Raw genomic sequence first — 24,314 nt, forward strand, 5'->3', positions numbered from 1 at the left:
AACGTCAACGTTAAGACCTCAGCCAACATCAACACAATAACGTCGACGTTAAGACCTCCGCCAACATCAACACAATAACATCAACATTAAGACCTCCGCCAACATCAACACAATAACGTCGACGTTAAGAACTCCGCCAACTAACATCAACACAATAACGTCGACGTTAAGACCTCCGCCAACATCAACACAATAACGCCAACGTTAAGACCTCCACCAACATCAACACAATAACGTCAACGTTAAGACCCCTGCCAAATAACATAAACACTTAACGAAGACGCTCAGGCCCCTGCCAAATAACATCAACACTTAATGTTAACCTGAAATCTATCATTGCCTTGTAATTCCGTTACCAACAACCTACATATTCTGAAGATATTGTCAAATACTGAATCCTAGTCTACCGAACTGAACTCTACCGAACTGAACTCTACCGTACTGAATCCTAGTCTACTGTACTAAACTCTACCCTACCGTACTGAATCCTAGTCTACTGTACTAAACTCTACCCTACCGTACTGAATCCTAGTCTACTGTACTAAACTCTACCCTACCGTACTGAATCCTAGTCTACTGTACTAAACTCTACCCTACCGTACTGAATCCTAGTCTACTGTACTAAACTCTACCCTACCGTACTGAATCCTAGTCTACTGTACTAAACTCTACCCTACCGTACTGAATCCTAGTCTACTGTACTAAACTCTACCCTACCGTACTGAATCGTAGTCTACTGTACTAAACTCTACCCTACCGTACTGAATCCTAGTCTACTGTACTACACTCTACCCTACCATACTGAATCCTAGTCTACTGTACTAAACTCTACCCTACTGTACTGAATCCTAGTCTACTGTACTGAATCCTAGCCTACCGTACTGAATCCTAGTCTACTGTACTAAACTCTACCCTACTGTACTGAATCCTAGCCTACCGTACTGAATCCTAGTCTACTGTACTAAACTCTACTCTACCGAACTGAATCCTAGCCTACCATACTGAATCCTAGTCTACTGACCTCTACTCTACTCTACCGAACTGAATCCTAGTCTACTGACCTCTACTCTACTCTACTCTACTCTACTCTACTCTACTCTACTCTACTCTACTGACCAAAACTGTGGATGTCCAAACTTATGGAACATGAGGAGAACAACATTGAAGCCATAATGATGCATTTCTGTATTGTACAGATCAGGGACCCATGACGTCATTCTGTTATCGGGTGTCGATCCACTTCACTAATTGTAGTTCAATTGCCAAAAGAGAAAACTCACGGTGCCATGTAATAGCTGACACCCCATTATTTCTGCAGACATCTTTGAATATTATTTCAGAGCAGATACTTTTTTGGAAAATGTGGTTGCACAAAAAAACTGATTTTACTAACTGTTTACACAGTTCTGACACTAAATTTACTAAAACGAATTTGTCAGTGGAAATTGTTAAAAGTAGTCCTTGTTCATAGACTTTAATTTGTTAAACTTTTATATCAATAGTTTTTGTTTGGCAAAAATGTTTAAGTAAAAAAATGAGTCAAAATGTAATTCCGTTACCATGGACGCACACACACACACACACACCTGGCGAGGGTCGTGTCTGTGGAACTTCGTCACCCCTTCTCCTGCTCCCTCTCTTCCTCCCCCTCCTCCCACCCCCCCAGCGGTGGAGTGATTGCAGCGATGGCCTCCTCCGTTGGCCAGGCTGTGAAGGGAGGATGAGGAGTAGGGATTGAGGGAGGAGGAAGATGAGGAGTATGCTTCTCGCTTCATATCCTTCTTCTTTACAAACTCATCGTACATCGCCTGGTGCTTCCTCTGTAGAAACGAGAGAGAGTGTGTAATTCTGATGATCAAATTTCAGACAGACTACCTATTGCAATGTTTTTAGATTTGATATTGATTAATAAAATCAAATTTCACACAGAGACAAACAAGAACTGTAGAATTCAGCCGCAGCCTGCTTCTACCTATCCCTATGGAATACAATGTGCATTCTTAACTTTGCAATCAGTTTCATACACAGACAATACTGTATCTATCACAGCCAGTAGCCTACTGTACCTGTTGTCACCTTCTGTCAGCCACCCAGACAGACAGATGTATACCTTAGTTAAGACAGACCTATAACCTGCTGTACCTGTTGTCACCTTCTGTCAGCCACCCAGACAGACAGATGTATACCTTAGTTAAGACAGACCTATAACCTGCTGTACCTGTTGTCTCCTACTGTCAGACACCCAGATCTATACCTTAGTTAAGATACTTTTGAAGAACTTGATTACTTTGAGGATTTTTTTTGTTTTTTTTTGTTTGATGGATCACGGGGAAAGAGCAGGAAAAGGCTTTTGAAGGCGACAGTGCAAGCTATGTCTTCCAATGATGCGACTGCTATTGGCATCCAAAGATTATCCAACTTGAATAAACGTTTAGAGGATGACAGCAGTGTGGTCTACGGAAATACGGATATCACTTATTATTGATATCTACATAGCAGCAGTGTAATTCACATCAATGCGCTGTCTCATTTAGCTATTTGCCCATTTTGGTTGTTGTGGACGGCTGTTCACAAATGTAAATATGTATTTGAACCCAATAATGGTTGAATTCAATACGTTTATGATGCCCATCAATCATTGTTTTTGAAACCAGTGGACAGCCAGTGAAGAATGCGCACTTGCAACAGCTGCACAGTGCAGATCCCAGCCTATGGAATAAAAGTGGAGCTTTTATTGCTCAATCTATTTCACTCTGATAAAAGAGGACAGCGATCACTCACCTCGGATTAGACAAAGAGCTTCTGGATATCAGGACAGAGATCACTCACCTCGGATTAGACAAAGAGCTTCTGGATATCAGGACAGAGATCACTCACCTCGGATTAGACAAAGAGCTTCTGGAAATCAGGACAGCGATCACTCACCTCGGATTAGACAAAGAGTTTCTGGATATCGGGACAGCGATCACTCATCTCGGATTAGACAAAGAGTTTCTGGATATCGGGACAGCGATCACTCACCTCGGATTAGACAAAGAGCTTCTGGATTCAGGACAGCGATCACTCACCTCGGATTAGACAAAAAGCTTCTGGATTCAGGACAGCGATCACTCAACTCGGATTAGACAAAGAGCTTCTGGATATCAGGACAGCGATCACTCACCTCAGATTAGACAAAGAGCTTCTGGATATCAGGACAGCGATCACTCAACTCGGATTAGACAGATTTTTTTTCTTCAACAAACTGGATGCGCAGGACGTACTTCAGACACCCGACAACGCCGAAATCCCCGTCATTGGCAGGAGAAAGAGACGGAGGTATAGAGGACACAGGCCTGGTTGCCTTGTGAGGATCCGCCGACGGCGAGTGGGAAATCTGCCCTTACCATCGGTATTACTTGCCAACGTACAATCATTAAACAACAAATTAGACGAGGTACGATCACGAATATCAGGACATCAAAAACTGTAATATCTCATGTTTCATCGAAACAAAGCTCTCCCTCACCCTCCAGGTGGTAAAACCGACCACAACTCTATCCTCCTGATTCCTGCTTACAAACAAAAATGAAAGCAGGAAGCACCGGTGACTTGGTTTCTAACAAACGGTCAGATGAAGCAGATGCTAAACTACAGGAATGTTTTGCTATCACAGACTGGAATATGTTCCCGGGATTATTCTGATGGCATTGAGGAGTACACCACATCAGTCACTGGCTTTATCAATAAGTGCATCGAGGACGTTGTCCCCACGGTGACCGTACGTACATACCCCAACCAGAAGCCATGGATTACAGGCAACATTCGCAATGAGCTAAAGGGTAGAGCTGCCGCTTTCAAGGTGCGGGACTCTAACCTGGAAGCTTATAAGAAACCCTGCAATGTTATTCATTAACTACAGCTCAGAGTTCAACACCATAGTGCTCTAAATGCTCATTACTAAGCTATGAACCCTGGCAATAAACACCTCCCTCTGCAACTGGATCCTGGACTTCCTGACGGGCCGCCCCCAGGTGGTGAGGGTCGGTAGCAACACATCTTTCACGCTGATCATCAACACTGAAGCCCCTCAGGGGTGCGTGCTCAGTCTCCTCCTATACTCCCTGTTCACTCATGACTGCACGGCCAGGCACGACTCCAACACCATTATTAAGTTTGCAGACGACACAACGTCGGTAGGTCTGATCACAGACAACGATGAGATAGCCTAAAGAGAGGCAGTCAGAGAGATCTGGCAGTATGGTACCAGGACAACAACCTCTCATTTACATTTACATTACATTTACATTTAAGTCATTTAGCAGACGCTCTTATCCAGAGCGACTTACAAATTGGTGCATACACCTTATGACAACCAGTGGAACAGCCACTTGCATCTAAATCTTGTTGGGGGGCTGAGAAGGATTACTTACCCTTACTTACCCTATCCTAGGTATTCCTTGAAGAGGTGGGGTTTCAGGTGTCTCCGGAAGGTGGTGATTGACTCCGCTGTCCTGGCGTCGTGAGGGAGTTTGTTCCACCATTGGGGGGCCAGAGCAGCGAACAGTTTTGACTGGGCTGAGCGGGAACTGTACTTCCTAATAATAATAATAATAATATATGCCATTTAGCGGACGCTTTTATCCAAAGCGACTTACAATCATGTGTGCATACATTCTACGTATGGGTGGTCCCGGGAATCGAACCCACTACCCTGGCGTTACAAGCGCCATGCTCTACCAACTGAGCTACAGGACTCAGTGGTAGGGAGGCGAGCAGGCCAGAGGTGGATGAACGCAGTGCCCTTGTTTGGGTGTAGGGCCTGATCAGAGCCTGGAGGTACTGAGGTGCCGTTCCCCTCACAGCTCCGTAGGCGAGCACCATGGTCTTGTAGCGGATGCGAGCTTCAACTGGAAGCCAGTGGAGAGAGCGGAGGAGCGGGGTGACGTGAGAGAACTTGGGAAGGTTGAACACCAGACGGGCTGCGGCGTTCTGGATGAGTTGTAGGGGTTTAATGGCACAGGCAGGGAGCCCAGCCAACAGCGAGTTGCAGTAATCAAGACGGGAGATGACAAGTGCCTGGATTAGGACCTGCGCCGCTTCCTGTGTGAGGCAGGGTCGTACTCTGCGGATGTTGTAGAGCATGAACCTACAGGAACGGGACACCGCCTTGATGTTAGTTGAGAACGTCAGGGTGTTGTCCAGGATCACGCCAAGGTTCTTAGCGCTCTGGGAGGAGGACACAATGGAGTTGTCAACCGTGATGGCGAGATCATGGAACGGGCAGTCCTTCCCCGGGAGGAAGAGGAGCTCCGTCTTGCTGAGGTTCAGCTTGAGGTGGTGATCCGTCATCCACACTGATATGTCTGCCAGACATGCAGAGATGCGATTCGCCACCTGGTCATCAGAAGGGGGAAAGGAGAAGATTAATTGTGTGTCGTCTGCATAGCAATGATAGGAGAGACCATGTGAGGTTATGACAGAGCCAAGTGACTTGGTGTATAGCGAGAATAAGAGAGGGCCTAGAACAGAGCCCTGGGGGACACCAGTGGTGAGAGCGCGTGGTGAGGAGACAGATTCTCGCCACGCCACCTGGTAGGAGCGACCTGTCAGGTAGGACGCAATCCAAGCGTGGGCCGCGCCGGAGATGCCCAACTCGGAGAGGGTGGAGAGGAGGATCTGATGGTTCACAGTATCGAAGGCAGCCGATAGGTCTAGAAGGATGAGAGCAGAGGAGAGAGAGTTAACTTTAGCAGTGCGGAGCGCCTCCGTGATACAGAGAAGAGCAGTCTCAGTTGAATGACTAGTCTTGAAACCTGACTGATTTGGATCAAGAAGGTCATTCTGAGAGAGATAGCGGTAGAGCTGGCCAAGGACGGCACGCTCAAGAGTTTTGGAGAGAAAAGAGAGAAGGGATACTGGTCTGTAGTTGTTGACATCGGAGGGATCGAGTGTAGGTTTTTTCAGAAGGGGTGCAACTCTCGCTCTCTTGAAGACGGGAGGGACGTAGCCAGCGGTCAGGGATGAGTTGATGAGCGAGGTGAGGTAAGGGAGAAGGTCTCCGGAAATGGTCTGGAGAAGAGAGGAGGGGATAGGGTCAAGCGGGCAGGTTGTTGGGCGGCCGGCCGTCACAAGACGCGAGATTTCATCTGGAGAGAGAGGGAGAAAGAGGTCAGAGCATAGGGTAGGGCAGTGTGAGCAGAACCAGCGGTGTCGTTTGACTTAGCAAACGAGGATCGGATGTCATTGACCTTCTTTTCAAAATGGTTGACGAAGTCATCTGCAGAGAGGGAGGAGGGAGGGGGGGGAGGAGGATTCAGGAGGGAGGAGAAGGTGGCAAAGAGCTTCCTAGGGTTAGAGGCAGATGCTTGGAATTTAGAATGGTAGAAAGTGGCTTTAGCAGCAGAGACAGAGGAGGAAAATGTAGAGAGGAGGGAGTGAAAGGATGCCAGGTCCGCAGGGAGGCGAGTTTTCCTCCATTTCCGCTCGGCTGCCCGGAGCCCTGTTCTTCAATGTGAGTAAGACAATGGTGTTGAAAGCTGAGTAAATGAACAGCATTCTCACTTTTCACAGGTGGAAAAGGGCAGTTTGTAGTACAATTGAGATTGCATCACCTGTGGATATGTTAGGGCGGTATGCGAATTGGAGTGGGTCTAGGGTATCTAGGATGATGCTGTTGATGTGAGCCATGACCAGCCTTTCAAAGCACTTCACGGCTACCGACGTGAGTGCTACAGGACGGTAATCATTTAGGGAGGATTACCTTCGCTTCCTTGGACTTTGGTGGTCTGCTTGAAACATGTACAGTATTGTGTAAAAGTTTCAGGCAGGAGTGAAGAAAAATACTGTAAAGTAAGAATGCTTTCAAAACTAGACATGTTAATGGTTTACATTTTTCAATTAACAAAATGCAAAGTGAGTGAACAGAAGAAAACTCAACATCAAATCAATATTTGGGGTGACCTCCCTTTGCCTTCAAAACAGCATCCATTCTCCTAGGTTCACTTGCACACCGTTTTTGAAGGAACTCAGCTGGTAGGTTGGCCTAAACATCTTGAAGAACCTACCACAGTTCTTCTGTGGATTTAGGCAGCCTCAGGTGCTTCTCCCTCCTCGTGTAATCCCAGACAGACTCCTCGATGTCACGGCTGTGGGGGCCATACCATCACATCCAGGACTCATTGTTCTTCTTTACGCTGAAGATACAGCGAAAGTCATTAAGAACTGTGTTTGGGGTTGTTGTCATGCTGCAGGAATACATTTTGGGCCAATCAGATGCCTCCTTATTGGTATTGCATGGTGGATAAGTATCTGCCTGTACTTCTCAGCATTGAGGATACCATTAATTCTGACTGAATCCCCAACTCCATTGGCAGAAATGCAGCCCCAAACATGCAAGGAACCTTCACCATGCTTAATTTTTGCCTGCAGACACTCATTCGTGTACCCCTCTCCAGCCCTTCAGCGAACAAACTGCCTTCTGCTACAGCCAAATATTTAAAATGTTGACTCATCAGTTCAGAGCACCTGCTGCCATTTTTCTGCACCCCAGTTCCTGTGTTTTCGTGCTAGTTGAGTCCGCTTGGTTTTGTTTCCACGTCGGAGGTATGGATTTTTGGCTGCAAGTCTTCCATGAAGGCCACTTCTGACCAGACTTCTCTGAACAGTAGATGGGTGTACCAGAGTTTCACTGTTTTCTGCCAATTCTGAGCTGATGGCACTGTTGGACATCTGATTGCGAAGGGAAGTAAGCATGATGCGTCTTTCATCTGCTGCAGTAAGTTTCCTTGGCTCACCACTGTGTCTACGGTCCTCAACGTTGCCCGTTTCTTTGTGCTTCTTCAAAAAGAGCTTGGACAGCACATCTGGAAACCCCTGTCTGCCTTGAAATGTCTGCCTGGGAGAGACCTTGCTGAGGCAGTATAACTATCCTGTGTCTTGTTGCTGTACTCAGTCTTGACTTTGACAGTAAACTGTCTTCAGCAACCTCACCTTGTTAGCTGAGTTTGGCTGTTCCTCACCCAGTTTTATTCCTCCTACACAGCTGTTTCAGTTAATGACTGTGTTTCAACCTACATAATGAATTGATGATCATTAGCACCTGTTTGGTATAATTGTTTAAATATACACCTGACCATATGTGTAACGAATGTGAAACGCTAGCTTAGTTAGCGGTGGTGCGCGCTAAATAGTGTTTCAATCGGTGACGTGACTTGCTCTGAGACCTTGAAGTAGTGGTTCCCCTTGCTCTGCAAGAGCCGTGGATTTTGTGGAGCGATGGGTAACGATGCTTCGTGGGTGACTGTTGTTGATGTGTGCAGAGGGTCCCTGGTTCGCGCCCGGGTATGGGCGAGGGGACAGTCTAAAGTTATACTGTTACATATGCCTACAAAATCCCTGACTTTGCGCAAGTGTACCTACAACAATTGATGCTGTTTTGAAAGCAAAGGGTGGTCACACCAAATATGGATTTGATTTAGATTATTTTTCTGTTCACTCCCTTTGCATTATGTTAATTGATAAATATAATCTATTAACATGTCAAAGCAGCTCGCGGCTGGCTTTCCCTTTGTAGTCCGGAATATTCTTCTAGCCCTGCCACATCCCACGAGCGTCAGAGCCAGTGTAGTAGGATTCAATATTAATCCTGTATCCACGCTTTGCCTGTTTGATGGTTCGTCTGAGGGTGTAGCAGGATTTCTTATCAGCGTCCGGATTAGTGTCCTGCTACTTGAAAGTGGCAGCTCTAGCCTTTAGCTCGATGCGGATGTTGCCTGTAATCCATGGTGTTACACAAATCCAAATCTGCCTTATATTTTAGATTCTTCAAAGTAGCCACCATTAGGCTTGATGACAGCTTTGCACACTTGCCATTCTCTCAACCAGCTTCACCTGGAATGCTTTTTTAACAGTCTTGAAGGAGTTCCCACATATGCTGAGAACTTGTTGGCTGCTTTTCCTTCACTCTGGGTTCCAACTCATCCCAAACCATCTCAATTGGGTTGAGATGGGATAATTGTGGAGGCCAGGTCATCTGACGCAGCACTCCATAATATTTCCTTCTTGGTCAAATAGTCCTTACACAACCTGGAGGTGTGTTGGGTCATTGTCCAGTAGAAGAACAACTGATAGTCTCACTAAGCGCAAACCAGATGGCATGGAGTATCGCTGCAGAATGCTGTGGTAGGCCTGCTGATTAAGTGTGCCTTGAATTCTAAATAAAATCACTGACTGTGTAGGCAGCAATGCACTCTCACAACATCACACCTCCTCCATACTTCACAGTGGGAACATGCGGAGATCAGTCGTTTACCTCCTCTGCGTCTCAAAGACATGGTGGTTGGAATCCAAAATCTCACATTTTTACTCATCAGACCAAAGGACAGACTTCCACCAGTCTAATGTCCAATGCTCATGTTTCTTGGCCCAAGTAAGTCTCTTCTTCTCATTGATGTCCTTTAGTAGTGGTTCCTTTGCAGCAATTCAACAATGAAAGCGGGATTCACACAGTCTCCTCTGAACAGTTGATGTTGAGATGTGTCTTACTTGCATTCTGTGAAGCATTTATTTGGGCTGCAATCTGAGATGCAGTTAACTCTAATGAACGTATCCTCTGCAGCAGAGGTAATTCTGGGTCTTCCATTCCTGTGGTGGTCCTCGTGAGAGCCAGTTTCATCATTGCGCTTGATGGTTTTTGCGACTGCACTTGAATAAATGTTCAAAGTTCTTGACATTTTACAGATTTACTGACCTTCATGTTTTAAAGTAATAATGGACTGTCATTTATCTTTGCTTATATGAGCTGTTCTTGCCATAATATAGACTTGTTATTTTACTAAATAACCTTCTGTATACCACCCCTACCTTGTCACAAGACAAGTGATTGGCTCAAATGCATTAAGGAAAGGATTTCCACAAATTAACAAGGCACACTTGTTAATTGAAATGCATTCCCGGTGACTACCTCATGAAGCTGGTTGAGAGAATGCCAACAGTGTGCAAAGCTGTCCTCAAGGCAAACGGTGGCTACTTAGAAGAAGTAGTCACCGTTTAGAAGACGGTGAATAGCCACCGTTTAGAAGACGTTTAGAAGACGTTTAGAAGACGTTTAGAAGACGGTGAATAGCCACCGTTTAGAAGACGTTTAGAAGACATTTAGAAGACGGTGAATAGCCACCGTTTAGAAGACGTTTAGAAGACGGTGAATAGCCACCGTTTAGAAGACGTTTAGAAGACGTTTAGAAGACGGTGAATAGCCACCGTTTAGAAGACATTTAGAAGACGGTGAATAGCCACCGTTTAGAAGACATTTAGAAGACGGTGAATAGCCACCGTTTAGAAGACATTTAGAAGACGGTGAATAGCCACCGTTTAGAAGACATTTAGAAGACGGTGAATAGCCACCATTTAGAAGACATTTAGAAGACGGTGAATAGCCACCGTTTAGAAGACGTTTAGAAGACATTTAGAAGACGGTGAATAGCCACCGTTTAGAAGACGTTTAGAAGACGGTGAATAGCCACCGTTTAGAAGACGTTTAGAAGACGGTGAATAGCCACCGTTTAGAAGACGGTGAATAGCCACCGTTTAGAAGACGTTTAGAAGACATTTAGAAGACGGTGAATAGCCACCGTTTAGAAGACGTTTAGAAGACATTTAGAAGACGGTGAATAGCCACCGTTTAGAAGACGTTTAGAAGACGGTGAATAGCCACCGTTTAGAAGACATTTAGAAGACGGTGAATAGCCACCGTTTAGAAGACGTTTAGAAGACATTTAGAAGACGGTGAATAGCCACCGTTTAGAAGACATTTAGAAGACGGTGAATAGCCACCGTTTAGAAGACGTTTAGAAGACGTTTAGAAGACGGTGAATAGCCACCGTTTAGAAGACGTTTAGAAGACATTTAGAAGACGGTGAATAGCCACCGTTTAGAAGACGTTTAGAAGACATTTAGAAGACGGTGAATAGCCACCGTTTAGAAGACATTTAGAAGACGGTGAATAGCCACCGTTTAGAAAACATTTAGAAGACGGTGAATAGCCACCGTTTAGAAGACATTTAGAAGACGGTGAATAGCCACCGTTTAGAAGACGTTTAGAAGACATTTAGAAGACGGTGAATAGCCACCGTTTAGAAGACGTTTAGAAGACATTTAGAAGACGGTGAATAGCCACCGTTTAGAAGACATTTAGAAGACGGTGAATAGCCACCGTTTAGAAGACATTTAGAAGACGGTGAATAGCCACCGTTTAGAAGACGTTTAGAAGACATTTAGAAGACAGTGAATAGCCACCGTTTAGAAGACATTTAGAAGACGGTGAATAGCCACCGTTTAGAAGACATTTAGAAGACGGTGAATAGCCACCGTTTAGAAGACATTTAGAAGACGGTGAATAGCCACCGTTTAGAAGACGTTTAGAAGACATTTAGAAGACGGTGAATAGCCACCGTTTAGAAGACATTTAGAAGACGGTGAATAGTCACCGTTTAGAAGACGTTTAGAAGACGGTGAATAGCCACCGTTTAGAAGACGTTTAGAAGACATTTAGAAGACGGTGAATAGCCACCGTTTAGAAGACATTTAGAAGACGGTGAATAGCCACCGTTTAGAAGACATTTAGAAGACGGTGAATAGTCACCGTTTAGAAGACATTTAGAAGACGGTGAATAGCCACCGTTTAGAAGACATTTAGAAGACGGTGAATAGTCACCGTTTAGAAGACGTTTAGAAGACGGTGAATAGCCACCGTTTAGAAGACGTTTAGAAGACATTTAGAAGACGGTGAATAGCCACCGTTTAGAAGACATTTAGAAGACGGTGAATAGCCACCGTTTAGAAGACGTTTAGAAGACGTTTAGAAGACGGTGAATAGCCACCGTTTAGAAGACATTTAGAAGACGGTGAATAGCCACCATTTAGAAGACGTTTAGAAGACGTTTAGAAGACGGTGAATCTTTGGTTACTACATGATTCCATGTGTTATTTAATAGTTTTGATGTCTTCATTACTATTCGACAATGTAGAACATATTAAAAATAAAGAAAAATCCTAGAATGAGTAGATGTGTCCAAACTTTTGACTGGTACTGTATACATGTCCATTGATTCTTGAAGAATATAACTTATTATTAGCCTCATGAGCTTAGTTCAACTGACAAACTCCATGAGAACCCAAAATATATGCTTGTTTTACTCCAATGTTTGTAAACACTGTAAATGTAAACAAACACTGTATAGCCTCATAGCATGGTTAAAACAGTGTTGATATCATGGATGGTCAGTCCTTACATCAACAGCTCTCTCTATTACTCTGAGAGTGGTTACATTTGACCCATCCCTCAGCTTTTCACCAAAACAGAGACGGGGCGACCGTTTTGTCATTGTATCTTTGTTGCTTCTGTTTCTTCTGTGGATTTGCCCTTTAAACAGCTGCATATTACCAAGATATCAAAGTGTCACCAACAAAAAGGTAAACAATAGGCCGATAGCAAATTCAGAATATGGCATTCATTTTTCACATGTAAATAGCACTTTTCAGTAGTGCTCAAAGCATGCCATTCCATGAGCGTAGCATTTATTTTTCAACTTAAATCAATGAGCCAAATCAGCCCTCTATGACAACAAAATCCTAATCAACAGAGTAGGTCTGGCTAATAAATCCAGTTTGGGGTTATGCTCAGGTAAATCAATTTGGATGATCTATACTTCCATATTTCCAAGTCCTGTTCTTGAAGATCCCAGGGTATACAATGTTTGGAATAATTGGGGCAGGGTTGCCTAGTGGTTAAAGAGTTGGACTAGTAACCGAAAGGTTGCAAGTTCAAATCCCCGAGCTGACAAGGTACACATCTGTCGTTCTGCCCCTGAACAGGCAGTTAACCCACTGTTCCTAGGCCGTCATTGAAAATAAGAATTTGTTCTTAACTGACTTGCCTAGTTAAATAAAGGTAAAATTGTATAGTAACTCCAGCTCTTAAATTCTGTACAGCACTTTGTGACAACAGCTGATGTAAGAAGGGCTTTATAAATACATTTGATTGATGGACTTTGGTTTTTAATATAAAGATAAAATGTAATCATATTATATGTAGTAGAAAGCGATGGGTTAGAAGAAGCCTACATAACCAGCCCATAAAGTACAATGTAACATCCATATATGGCCAGTTATGTAATCTTTAACATGGACTTATCCTGCAATAGATGTCATTAAATTAGTAACACACATTTGTCTTCTTCAAAATGCCTCTTAAGGTTGAAAGTAATTTAAAACTACATGTAATCAGATTACATTACTGGGTATGGATAATCCAAAAAGTACCTTACTGATTACAATTTGACAGGTAACTAGTAACGGATTACATTTAGAAAATAACTCACCCAACCCTGCCTATAGCCTACTGTCACCTACGGTCAGACAGATCTACAGCTTAGTTAAAACAGATCTATACGGTACCTTGAGATGTGTGACGAAGTTGGATGTGACGCTCCTCTTCGCCTGTATCCTGGTGCCGCATGCTTTACAGTTGGACTCGATCTTGCCGTTCTCCCCCTCGAACACGATGTTGAAGTAATCCAGAATGGACACCTTCGAAATTGACGCCATTGGGATGACCAACCTTTATCCTCGGAAGTAGATTCAACTTTCCAAAAGACAACAATCGAGATCTCTCTACCTATTCTTTCTTTTTCCCGAGCCTCCCTCTAGTCACTACCATAAGAGCGGAGGGGTGTGTGCGTTTTCTTCCTTCCTACTCACTGTAATCAAAACGCTGGCAGACGCGCGCAACAATAGATGGGTTAAAACAGGCGACTTGCCAAAAGAGCGCCTTGGAGCTATCGCGTTTCAGCTAGCTACGATGCTCGTACACGAATCATGCTATTAAACAAAGTATCTAGTATCGCTGCAAACACTGAAATCCTGTAGCTATCCAGTCCTGCCTGGTCCGTGTTATCAAACTGCACCAGCTACTCGAGGAGGCTGGGCTTTCGGTCTAGCAGAGGATGGCGGCCACCATTGGTCCAGGAAGTAAACCAGATACGCGTTTCCGAAACACTTCGTCAGTTATCGGCAACGCTCGGCCGGATCAACTCAATATATCGTTCAGTATAATTCCCCCACCGTAGACGCTATATTTTATAGTCAAATTTGCTTTAATTTGATTGCTTTTAGTATACACAGGCAGCCCAATTCCACTAATTGGTTTTATGACCAAACAAATCAGATCTTTTCACATCAGATTTTTTTTCAGAGCTGATCAGATTGCTCAATAAAATTGGACTGTGTAAAAAACACAGCCTTTTTTAAACTTTTATTATCTATCCCGATGCCTAGTCACTTTACCCTGCCTTCATGTACATATCTACCTCAAATACCTTATTATTATCTATCCCAGATGCCTAGTCACTTTACCCTGCCTTCATGTACATATCTACCTCAAATACCTTATTATTATCAATCCCAGATGCCGAGTCACTTTACCCTGCCTTCACGTACATATCTACCTCAAATACCTTATTATTATCTATCCTGATGTCACTTTACCCTGCCTTCATGTACATATCTACCTCAAATACCTTATTATTATCTATCCTGATGCCTAGTCACTTTACCCTGCCTTCATGTACATATCTACCTCAAATACCTTATTATTATCTATCCTGATGTCACTTTACCCTGCCTTCATGTACATATCTACCTCATATACCTTATTATTATCTATCCTGATGTCACTTTACCCTGCCTTCATGTACATATCTACCTCAAATACCTTATTATTATCTATCCTGATGCCTCGTCACTTTACCCTGCCTTCATGTACATATCTACCTCTAATACCTTATTATTATCTATCCTGATGCCTAGTCACTTTACCCTGCCTTCATGTACAAATCTACCTCAAATACCTTATTATTATCTATCCCAGATGCCCGGTCACTTTACCCTGCCTTCATGTACATATCTACCTCAAATACCTTATTATTATCTATCCCAGATGCCCGGCCACTTTACCCTGCCTTCATGTACACATCTACCTCAAATACCTTATTATTATCTATCCCAGATGCCTAGTCACTTTACCCTGCCTTCATGTACATATCTACCTCAAATACCTCATTATTATCTATCCTGATGCCTAGTCACTTTACCCTGCCTTCATGTACATATCTACCTCAAATACCTCATTATTATCTATCCTGATGCCTAGTCACTTTACCCTGCCTTCATGTACATATCTACCTCAAATACCTTATTATTATCTATCCTGATGACTGGTCACTTTACCCTGCCTTCATGTACATATCTACCTCAAATAACTTATTATTATCAATCACAGATGTCTCGTCACTTTACCCTGCCTTCATGTACATATCTACCTCTAATACCTTATTATTATCAATCACAGATGTCTCGTCACTTTACCCTGCCTTCATGTACATATCTACCTCTAATACCTTATTATTATCTATCCTGATGCCCAGTCACTTTACCCTGCCTTCATGTACATATCTACCTCAAATACCTTATTATTATCTATCCTGATGTCTAGTCACTTTACCCTGCCTTCATGTACATATCTACCTCAAATACCTTATTATTATCTATCCTGATGTCACTTTACCCTGCCTTCATGTACATATCTACCTCAAATACCTTATTATTATCTATCCTGATGCCCAGTCACTTTACCCTGCCTTCATGTACATATCTACCTCTAATACCTTATTATTATCTATCCTGATGTCTCTTTACCCTGCCTTCATGTACATATCTACCTCAAATACCTTATTATTATCTATCCTTATGTCTAGTCACTTTACCCTGCCTTCATGTACATATCTACCTCAAATACCTTATTATTATCTATCCTGATGCCTAGTCACTTTACCCTGCCTTCATGTACATATCTACCTCAAATACCTTATTATTATCTATCCTGATGCCTAGTCACTTTACCCTGCCTTCATGTACATATCTACCTCAAATACCTTATTATTATCTATCCCAGATGCCTAGTCACTTTACCCTGCCTTCATGTACATATCTACCTCAAATACCTTATTATTATCAATCCCAGATGCCGAGTCACTTTACCCTGCCTTCACGTACATATCTACCTCAAATACCTTATTATTATCTATCCTGATGTCACTTTACCCTGCCTTCATGTACATATCTACCTCAAATACCTTATTATTATCTATCCTGATGCCTAGTCACTTTACCCTGCCTTCATGTACATATCTACCTCATATACCTTATTATTATCTATCCTGATGTCACTTTACCCTGCCTTCATGTACATATCTACCTCAAATACCTTATTATTATCTATCCTGATGCCTCGTCACTTTACCCTGCCTTCATGTACATATCTACCTCTAATACCTTATTATTATCTATCCTGATGCCTAGTCACTTTACCCTGCCTTCATGTACAAATCTACCTCAAATACCTTATTATTATCTATCCCAGATGCCCGGTCACTTTACCCTGCCTTCATGTACATATCTACCTCAAATACCTTATTATTATCTATCCCAGATGCCCGGTCACTTTACCCTGCCTTCATGTACATATCTACCTCTAATACCTTATTATTATCTATCCCAGATGCCCGGCCACTTTACCGTGCCTTCATGTACACATCTACCTCAAATACCTTATTATTATCTATCCCAGATGCCTAGTCACTTTACCCTGCCTTCATGTACATATCTACCTCAAATACCTCATTATTATCTATCCTGATGCCTAGTCACTTTACCCTGCCTTCATGTACATATCTACCTCTAATACCTTATTATTATCTATCCTGATGCCCAGTCACTTTACCCTGCCTTCATGTACATATCTACCTCAAATACCTTATTATTATCTATCCTGATGACTGGTCACTTTACCCTGCCTTCATGTACATATCTACCTCAAATAACTTATTATTATCAATCACAGATGTCTCGTCACTTTACCCTGCCTTCATGTACATATCTACCTCTAATACCTTATTATTATCAATCACAGATGTCTCGTCACTTTACCCTGCCTTCATGTACATATCTACCTCTAATACCTTATTATTATCTATCCTGATGCCCAGTCACTTTACCCTGCCTTCATGTACATATCTACCTCAAATACCTTATTATTATCTATCCTGATGTCTAGTCACTTTACCCTGCCTTCATGTACATATCTACCTCAAATACCTTATTATTATCTATCCTGATGTCACTTTACCCTGCCTTCATGTACATATCTACCTCAAATACCTTATTATTATCTATCCTGATGCCCAGTCACTTTACCCTGCCTTCATGTACATATCTACCTCTAATACCTTATTATTATCTATCCTGATGTCTCTTTACCCTGCCTTCATGTACATATCTACCTCAAATACCTTATTATTATCTATCCTTATGTCTAGTCACTTTACCCTGCCTTCATGTACATATCTACCTCAAATACCTTATTATTATCTATCCTGATGCCTAGTCACTTTACCCTGCCTTCATGTACATATCTACCTCAAATACCTTATTATTATCTATCCTGATGCCTAGTCACTTTACCCTGCCTTCATGTACATATCTACCTCAAATACCTTATTATTATCTATCCTGATGCCTCGTCACTTTACCCTGCCTTCACGTACATATCTACCTCAAATACCTTATTATTATCTATCCTGATGCCTGGTCACTTTACCCTGCCTTCATGTACATATCGACCTCAAATACCTTATTATTATCTATCCTGATGTCTATTTACCCTGCCTTCATGTACATATCTACCTCAAATACCTTATTATTATCTATCCTGATGTCACTTTACCCTGCCTTCATGTACATATCTACCTCAAATACCTTATTATTATCTATCCTGATGTCTAGTCACTTTACCCTGCCTTCATGTACATATCTACCTCAAATACCTTATTATTATCTATCCTGATGTCTAGTCACTTTACCCTGCCTTCATGTACATATCTACCTCAAATACCTTATTATTATCTATCCTGATGTCTAGTCACTTTACCCTGCCTTCATGTACATATCTACCTCAAATACCTTATTATTATCTATCCTGATGTCTAGTCACTTTACCCTGCCTTCATGTACATATCTACCTCAAATACCTTATTATTATCTATCCTGATGCCTCGTCACTTTACCCTGCCTTCACGTACATATCTACCTCAAATACCTTATTATTATCTATCCTGATGCCTGGTCACTTTACCCTGCCTTCATGTACATATCGACCTCAAATACCTTATTATTATCTATCCTGATGTCTATTTACCCTGCCTTCATGTACATATCTACCTCAAATACCTTATTATTATCTATCCTGATGCCACTTTACCCTGCCTTCATGTACACATCTACCTCAAATACCTTATTATTATCTATCCTGATGCCTAGTCACTTTACCCTGCCTTCATGTACATATCTACCTCTAATACCTTATTATTATCTATCCTGATGCCTAGTCACTTTACCCTGCCTTCATGTACAAATCTACCTCAAATACCTTATTATTATCTATCCCAGATGCCTAGTCACTTTACCCTGCCTTCATGTACATATCTACCTCAAATACCTTATTATTATCTATCCTGATGCCTAGTCACTTTACCCTGCCTTCATGTACATATCTACCTCTAATACCTTATTATTATCTATCCTGATGCCTAGTCACTTTACCCTGCCTTCATGTACAAATCTACCTCAAATACCTTATTATTATCTATCCCAGATGCCTAGTCACTTTACCCTGCCTTCATGTACATATCTACCTCAAATACCTTATTATTATCTATCCTGATGCCTAGTCACTTTACCCTGCCTTCATGTACATATCTACCTCAAATACCTCATTATTATCTATCCTGATGCCCAGTCACTTTACCCTGCCTTCATGTACATATCTACCTCAAATACCTTATTATTATCTATCCTGATGCCACTTTACCCTGCCTTCATGTACATATCTACCTCAAATACCTTATTATTATCTATCCTGATGTCTCGTCACTTTACCCTGCCTTCATGTACATATCTACCTCAAATACCTTATTATTATCTATCCTGATGCCACTTTACCCTGCCTTCATGTACATATCTACCTCAAATACCTTATTATTATCTATCCTGATGTCACTTTACCCTGCCTTCATGTACAAATCTACCTCAAATACCTTATTATTATCTATCCTGATGCCTAGTCACTTTACCCTGCCTTCATGTACATATCTACCTCTAATACCTTATTATTATCTATCCTGATGCCTAGTCACTTTACCCTGCCTTCATGTACATATCTACCTCAAATACCTCATTATTATCTATCCTGATGCCTAGTCACTTTACCCTGCCTTCATGTACATACAGTATCTACCTCAACTACCACATATCCCCATTCCCTGCATATTGATATGGTATTGGTACTTGGTACTTCTTGTATATAGCTTCATTCTTGCGTGTTTATTTCTCACCAATCCATTCATTTAAAGCATTGGATTGGTGCAGGCATGGCTGGAGACAGTTTCCACCATATTCCTCACACCAGTCCATTCATTTATATCCATGAGGGGGATAATATGAGTGCACACTTCTGGAGAATGTAGCCAGTGTGTCTAGTCTGCGTCAGATCTAAACCATGATCTGGCCAGTCTGCCTTTCAGTCTGGTCCTGGTTGCTGTTCAGCTGGAGCTGCAGCTGTTCTCTGGTGGTCAGGACTGTAGATCAGCCATCTGCGCTAACTATGGAGAGAGGAGTTTTCCCCATTACAACATAGTAGCGTGCATGCAGAGAGACAGACAGACAGCTGTATGGCCACAGAGGAAGACAGAAAGAGGAGAGAGAATGAGTGACAAGAGCTTCATTTGAAGACTACAATTGATCAAGTCCTAAAACACATCTATTAACATTTTTAAATGTTTTCTGAATGTGGTTCATGTTTCATCCATACTGGTGTGTGCAAGCAGAAGGAAAGATACCCTAATATGTTTCATCTATCCTACCAGTCAGGCAGACAGACAAACAGAAAACTAGCCTACCTTGTTAGAATGAGGCCTGGGCCTGTTTGAGGGTCCGATTCCAAACTACTTCAGATGGTCCTGCTGCGGATTGGGTTCAGTATTGCCTATTTATTAGGATCCCCAAATAGCTGTTGCCAAGGCAGTGGCTACTCTCCCTGGGGTCCAAACAGGAAACAACAAATAAAATCCATAATGTACATTACATAGCACAGATAGTCTAGAGTTTAGAGCGTTGGGCCAGTAAACAAAACGAGACATCACACCCTCCTTGTCTTTAGGTCCATTGTTTTTTTCTGTTTTTTTTCACCTTTATTTAACCAGGTAGGCTAGTTGAGAACACCTTTATTTAACCAGGTAGGCCAGTTGAGAACACCTTTATTTAACCAGGTGGCTAGTTGAGAACACCTTTATTTAACCAGGTAGGCCAGTTGAGAACACCTTTATTTAACCAGGTAGGCCAGTTGAGAACACCTTTATTTAACCAGGTAGGCCAGTTGACAACACCTTTATTTAACCAGGTAGGCCAGTTGAGAACACCTTTATTTAACCAGGTAGGCCAGTTGAGAACACCTTTATTTAACCAGGTAGGCCAGTTGAGAACACCTTTATTTAACCAGGTAGGCCAGTTGAGAACACCTTTATTTAACCAGGTAGGCCAGTTGAGAACACCTTTATTTAACCAGGTAGGCTAGTTGAGAACACCTTTATTTAACCAGGTAGGCCAGTTGAGAACACCTTTATTTAACCAGGTAGGCCAGTTGAGAACACCTTTATTTAACCAGGTAGGCCAGTTGAGAACACCTTTATTTAACCAGGTAGGCCAGTTGAGAACACCTTTATTTAACCAGGTAGGCTAGTTGAGAACACCTTTATTTAACCAGGTAGGCTAGTTGAGAACACCTTTATTTAACCAGGTAGGCCAGTTGAGAACACCTTTATTTAACCAGGTAGGCCAGTTGAGAACACCTTTATTTAACCAGGTAGGCTAGTTGAGAACACCTTTATTTAACCAGGTAGGCTAGTTGAGAACACCTTTATTTAACCAGGTAGGCCAGTTGAGAACACCTTTATTTAACCAGGTAGGCCAGTTGAGAACACCTTTATTTAACCAGGTAGGCCAGTTGAGAACACCTTTATTTAACCAGGTAGGCCAGTTGAGAACAAGTTCTCATTTACAACTGTGACCTGGCCAAGACAAAGCAAAGCAGTTCGACACATACAACGACACAGAGTTACACATGGAATAAACAAACACAGTCAATAATACAGTAGAACAGAGAACTGTAAGGAAAGACGACCAAAGCAGGAATTGGCTTTGGGGGTGACCAGTGAGATATACCTGCTGGAGCGTATGCTACGAGTGGGTCCTGCTATGGTGACCAGTGAGCTGAGATAAGGCGGGGCTTTACCTAGCAGAGACTTGTAGATAACCTGGAGCCAGTGGGTTTGGCGACGAGTATGAAGCGAGGGCCAACCAACGAGAACGTACAGGTCGCAATGGTGGGTAGTGTATGGGGCTTTGGTGACAAAACAGATGGCACTGTGATAGACTACATCCCGTTTGCTGAGTAGAGTGTTGGAGGCTATTTTATAGATGACATCACCGAAGTCGAGGATTGGTAGGATGGTCAGTTTTACGAGGGTATGTTTGGCAGCATGAGTGAAGGATGCTTTGTTGCGATATAGGACGCCAATTCTAGATTTAATTTTGGATTGGAGATGCTTAATGTGAGTCTGGAAGGAGAGTTTACAGTCTAATCAAACACCTAGGTATTTGTAGTTGTCCACGTATTCTAAGTCAGAGTCGTCCAGAGTAGTGATGCTGGACGGGCGGGCAGGTGCGGGCAGCGATCGGTTGAATAGCATGCATTTAGTTTCCCCTGCGTTTAAGACCAGTTGGAGGCCACGGAAGGAGAGTTGTATGGCGTTGAAGCTTGGCTGGAGGTTGGCCTCCACCTGTCTCTCTTCAGGAGACTTCAGACCCTCCTTGTCTTTAGGTCCGTTGTCCTCCACCTGTCTCTCTTCAGGAGACTTCAGACCCTCCTTGTCTTTAGGTCCATTTTTCCACCTGTCTCTCTTCAGGAGACTTCAGACCCTCCTTGTCTTTAGGTCCGTTTTTCCACCTGTCTCTCTTCAGGAGACTTCAGACCCTCCTTGTCTTTAGGTCCGTTTTTCCACCTGTCTCTCTTCAGGAGACTTCAGACCCTCCTTGTCTTTAGGTCCGTTTTTCCACCTGTCTCTCTTCAGGAGACTTCAGACCCTCCTTGTCTTTAGGTCCGTTGTCCTCCACCTGTCTCTCTTCAGGAGACTTCAGACCCTCCTTGTCTTTAGGTCCGTTTTTCCACCTGTCTCTCTTCAGGAGACTTCAGACCCTCCTTGTCTTTAGGTCCGTTTTTCCACCTGTCTCTCTTCAGGAGACTTCAGACCCTCCTTGTCTTTAGGTCCGTTTCTCCACCTGTCTCTCTTCAGGAGACTTCAGACCCTCCTTGTCTTTAGGTCCGTTTTTCCACCTGTCTCTCTTCAGGAGACTTCAGACCCTCCTTGTCTTTAGGTCCGTTTTTCCACCTGTCTCTCTTCAGGAGACTTCAGACCCTCCTTGTCTTTAGGTCCGTTGTCCTCCACCTGTCTCTCTTCAGGAGACTTCAGACCCTCCTTGTCTTTAGGTCCGTTTTTCCACCTGTCTCTCTTCAGGAGACTTCAGACCCTCCTTGTCTTTAGGTCCGTTTTTCCACCTGTCTCTCTTCAGGAGACTTCAGACCCTCCTTGTCTTTAGGTCCGTTGTCCTCCACCTGTCTCTCTTCAGGAGACTTCAGACCCTCCTTGTCTTTAGGTCCGTTTTTCCACCTGTCTCTCTTCAGGAGACTTCAGACCCTCCTTGTCTTTAGGTCCGTTTTTCCACCTGTCTCTCTTCAGGAGACTTCAGACCCTCCTTGTCTTTAGGTCCGTTTTTCCACCTGTCTCTCTTCAGGAGACTTCAGACCCTCCTTGTCTTTAGGTCCGTTTTTCCACCTGTCTCTCTTCAGGAGACTTCAGACCCTCCTTGTCTTTAGGTCCGTTTTTCCACCTGTCTCTCTTCAGGAGACTTCAGACCCTCCTTGTCTTTAGGTCCTTTTTTCCACCTGTCTCTCTTCAGGAGACTTCAGACCCTCCTTGTCTTTAGGTCCGTTGTCCTCCACCTGTCTCTCTTCAGGAGACTTCAGACCCTCCTTGTCTTTAGGTCCGTTTTTCCACCTGTCTCTCTTCAGGAGACTTCAGACCCTCCTTGTCTTTAGGTCCGTTGTCCTCCACCTGTCTCTCTTCAGGAGACTTCAGACCCTCCTTGTCTTTAGGTCTGTTTTTCCACCTGTCTCTCTTCAGGAGACTTCAGACCCTCCTTGTCTTTAGGTCCGTTGTCCTCCACCTGTCTCTCTTCAGGAGACTTCAGACCCTCCTTGTCTTTAGGTCCGTTTTTCCACCTGTCTCTCTTCAGGAGACTTCAGACCCTCCTTGTCTTTAGGTCCGTTGTCCTCCACCTGTCTCTCTTCAGGAGACTTCAGACCCTCCTTGTCTTTAGGTCCGTTTTTCCACCTGTCTCTCTTCAGGAGACATCACACCCTCCTTGTCTTTAGGTCCATTGTCCTCCACCTGTCTCTCTTCAGGAGACTTCAGACCCTCCTTGTCTTTAGGTCCGTTTTTCCACCTGTCTCTCTTCAGGAGACTTCAGACCCTCCTTGTCTTTAGGTCCGTTTTTCCACCTGTCTCTCTTCAGGAGACTTCAGACCCTCCTTGTCTTTATGTCCATTGTCCTCCACCTGTCTCTCTTCAGGAGACTTCAGACCCTCCTTGTCTTTAGGTCCGTTTTTCCACCTGTCTCTCTTCAGGAGACTTCAGACCCTCCTTGTCTTTAGGTCCGTTTTTCCACCTGTCTCTCTTCAGGAGACATCACACCCTCCTTGTCTTTAGGTCCGTTTTTCCACCTGTCTCTCTTCAGGAGACTTCAGACCCTCCTTGTCTTTAGGTCCGTTGTCCTCCACCTGTCTCTCTTCAGGAGACTTCAGACCCTCATTGTCTTTAGGTCCGTTTTTCCACCTGTCTCTCTTCAGGAGACTTCAGACCCTCCTTGTCTTTAGGTCCGTTGTCCTCCACCTGTCTCTCTTCAGGAGACTTCAGACCCTCCTTGTCTTTAGGTCCGTTTTTCCACCTGTCTCTCTTCAGGAGACTTCAGACCCTCCTTGTCTTTAGGTCCGTTTTTCCACCTGTCTCTCTTCAGGAGACTTCAGACCCTCCTTGTCTTTAGGTCCGTTT

The 24,314-nt window shown here is 43.3% G+C and overlaps 1 protein-coding gene and 1 long non-coding RNA gene across 52 annotated transcripts in view; both read right to left on the reverse strand.

The window, feature by feature from the left end:
* si:dkey-109j17.5 (uncharacterized) overlaps positions 1 to 14,022 on the reverse strand; it is a 36,883-nt gene extending 22,861 nt beyond the window's left edge. For all 50 annotated transcript variants that reach the window (XR_008112549.1, XR_008112543.1, XR_008112568.1 and 47 more), the window contains exons 1-2: positions 13,435 to 14,022; positions 1,587 to 1,820 (exon numbers count right to left, since the gene is read on the reverse strand). Coding sequence is in view for 1 of the 50 variants with exons in the window: in XM_035760441.2 (XP_035616334.1) it covers positions 1,587 to 1,820; positions 13,435 to 13,584 (384 nt within the window). In the remaining 49 variants the exon portion in view is untranslated. The remainder of the gene's footprint in view (positions 1 to 1,586; positions 1,821 to 13,434) is intronic.
* A 470-nt stretch (positions 14,023 to 14,492) lies between these two features.
* Positions 14,493 to 18,141, reverse strand: LOC127922844 (uncharacterized). Of its 2 annotated transcripts, XR_008112542.1 has the most exons (4): positions 17,779 to 18,141; positions 17,055 to 17,181; positions 15,824 to 15,968; positions 14,493 to 14,614 (listed from the first exon to the last, which is right to left on the reverse strand). It is a non-coding gene; the product is annotated as an uncharacterized LOC127922844 (long non-coding RNA). The 2 variants fall into 2 exon arrangements; XR_008112541.1 differs by lacking the exon at positions 14,493 to 14,614 and having other exon boundaries at positions 15,729 to 15,968.
* Between the last annotated feature and the right edge of the window lie 6,173 nt (positions 18,142 to 24,314).

Source organism: Oncorhynchus keta, unplaced genomic scaffold, assembly GCF_023373465.1.
Source record: "Oncorhynchus keta strain PuntledgeMale-10-30-2019 unplaced genomic scaffold, Oket_V2 Un_contig_2736_pilon_pilon, whole genome shotgun sequence".
In the NCBI taxonomy this organism is placed as follows: Eukaryota; Metazoa; Chordata; class Actinopteri; order Salmoniformes; family Salmonidae; genus Oncorhynchus; species Oncorhynchus keta.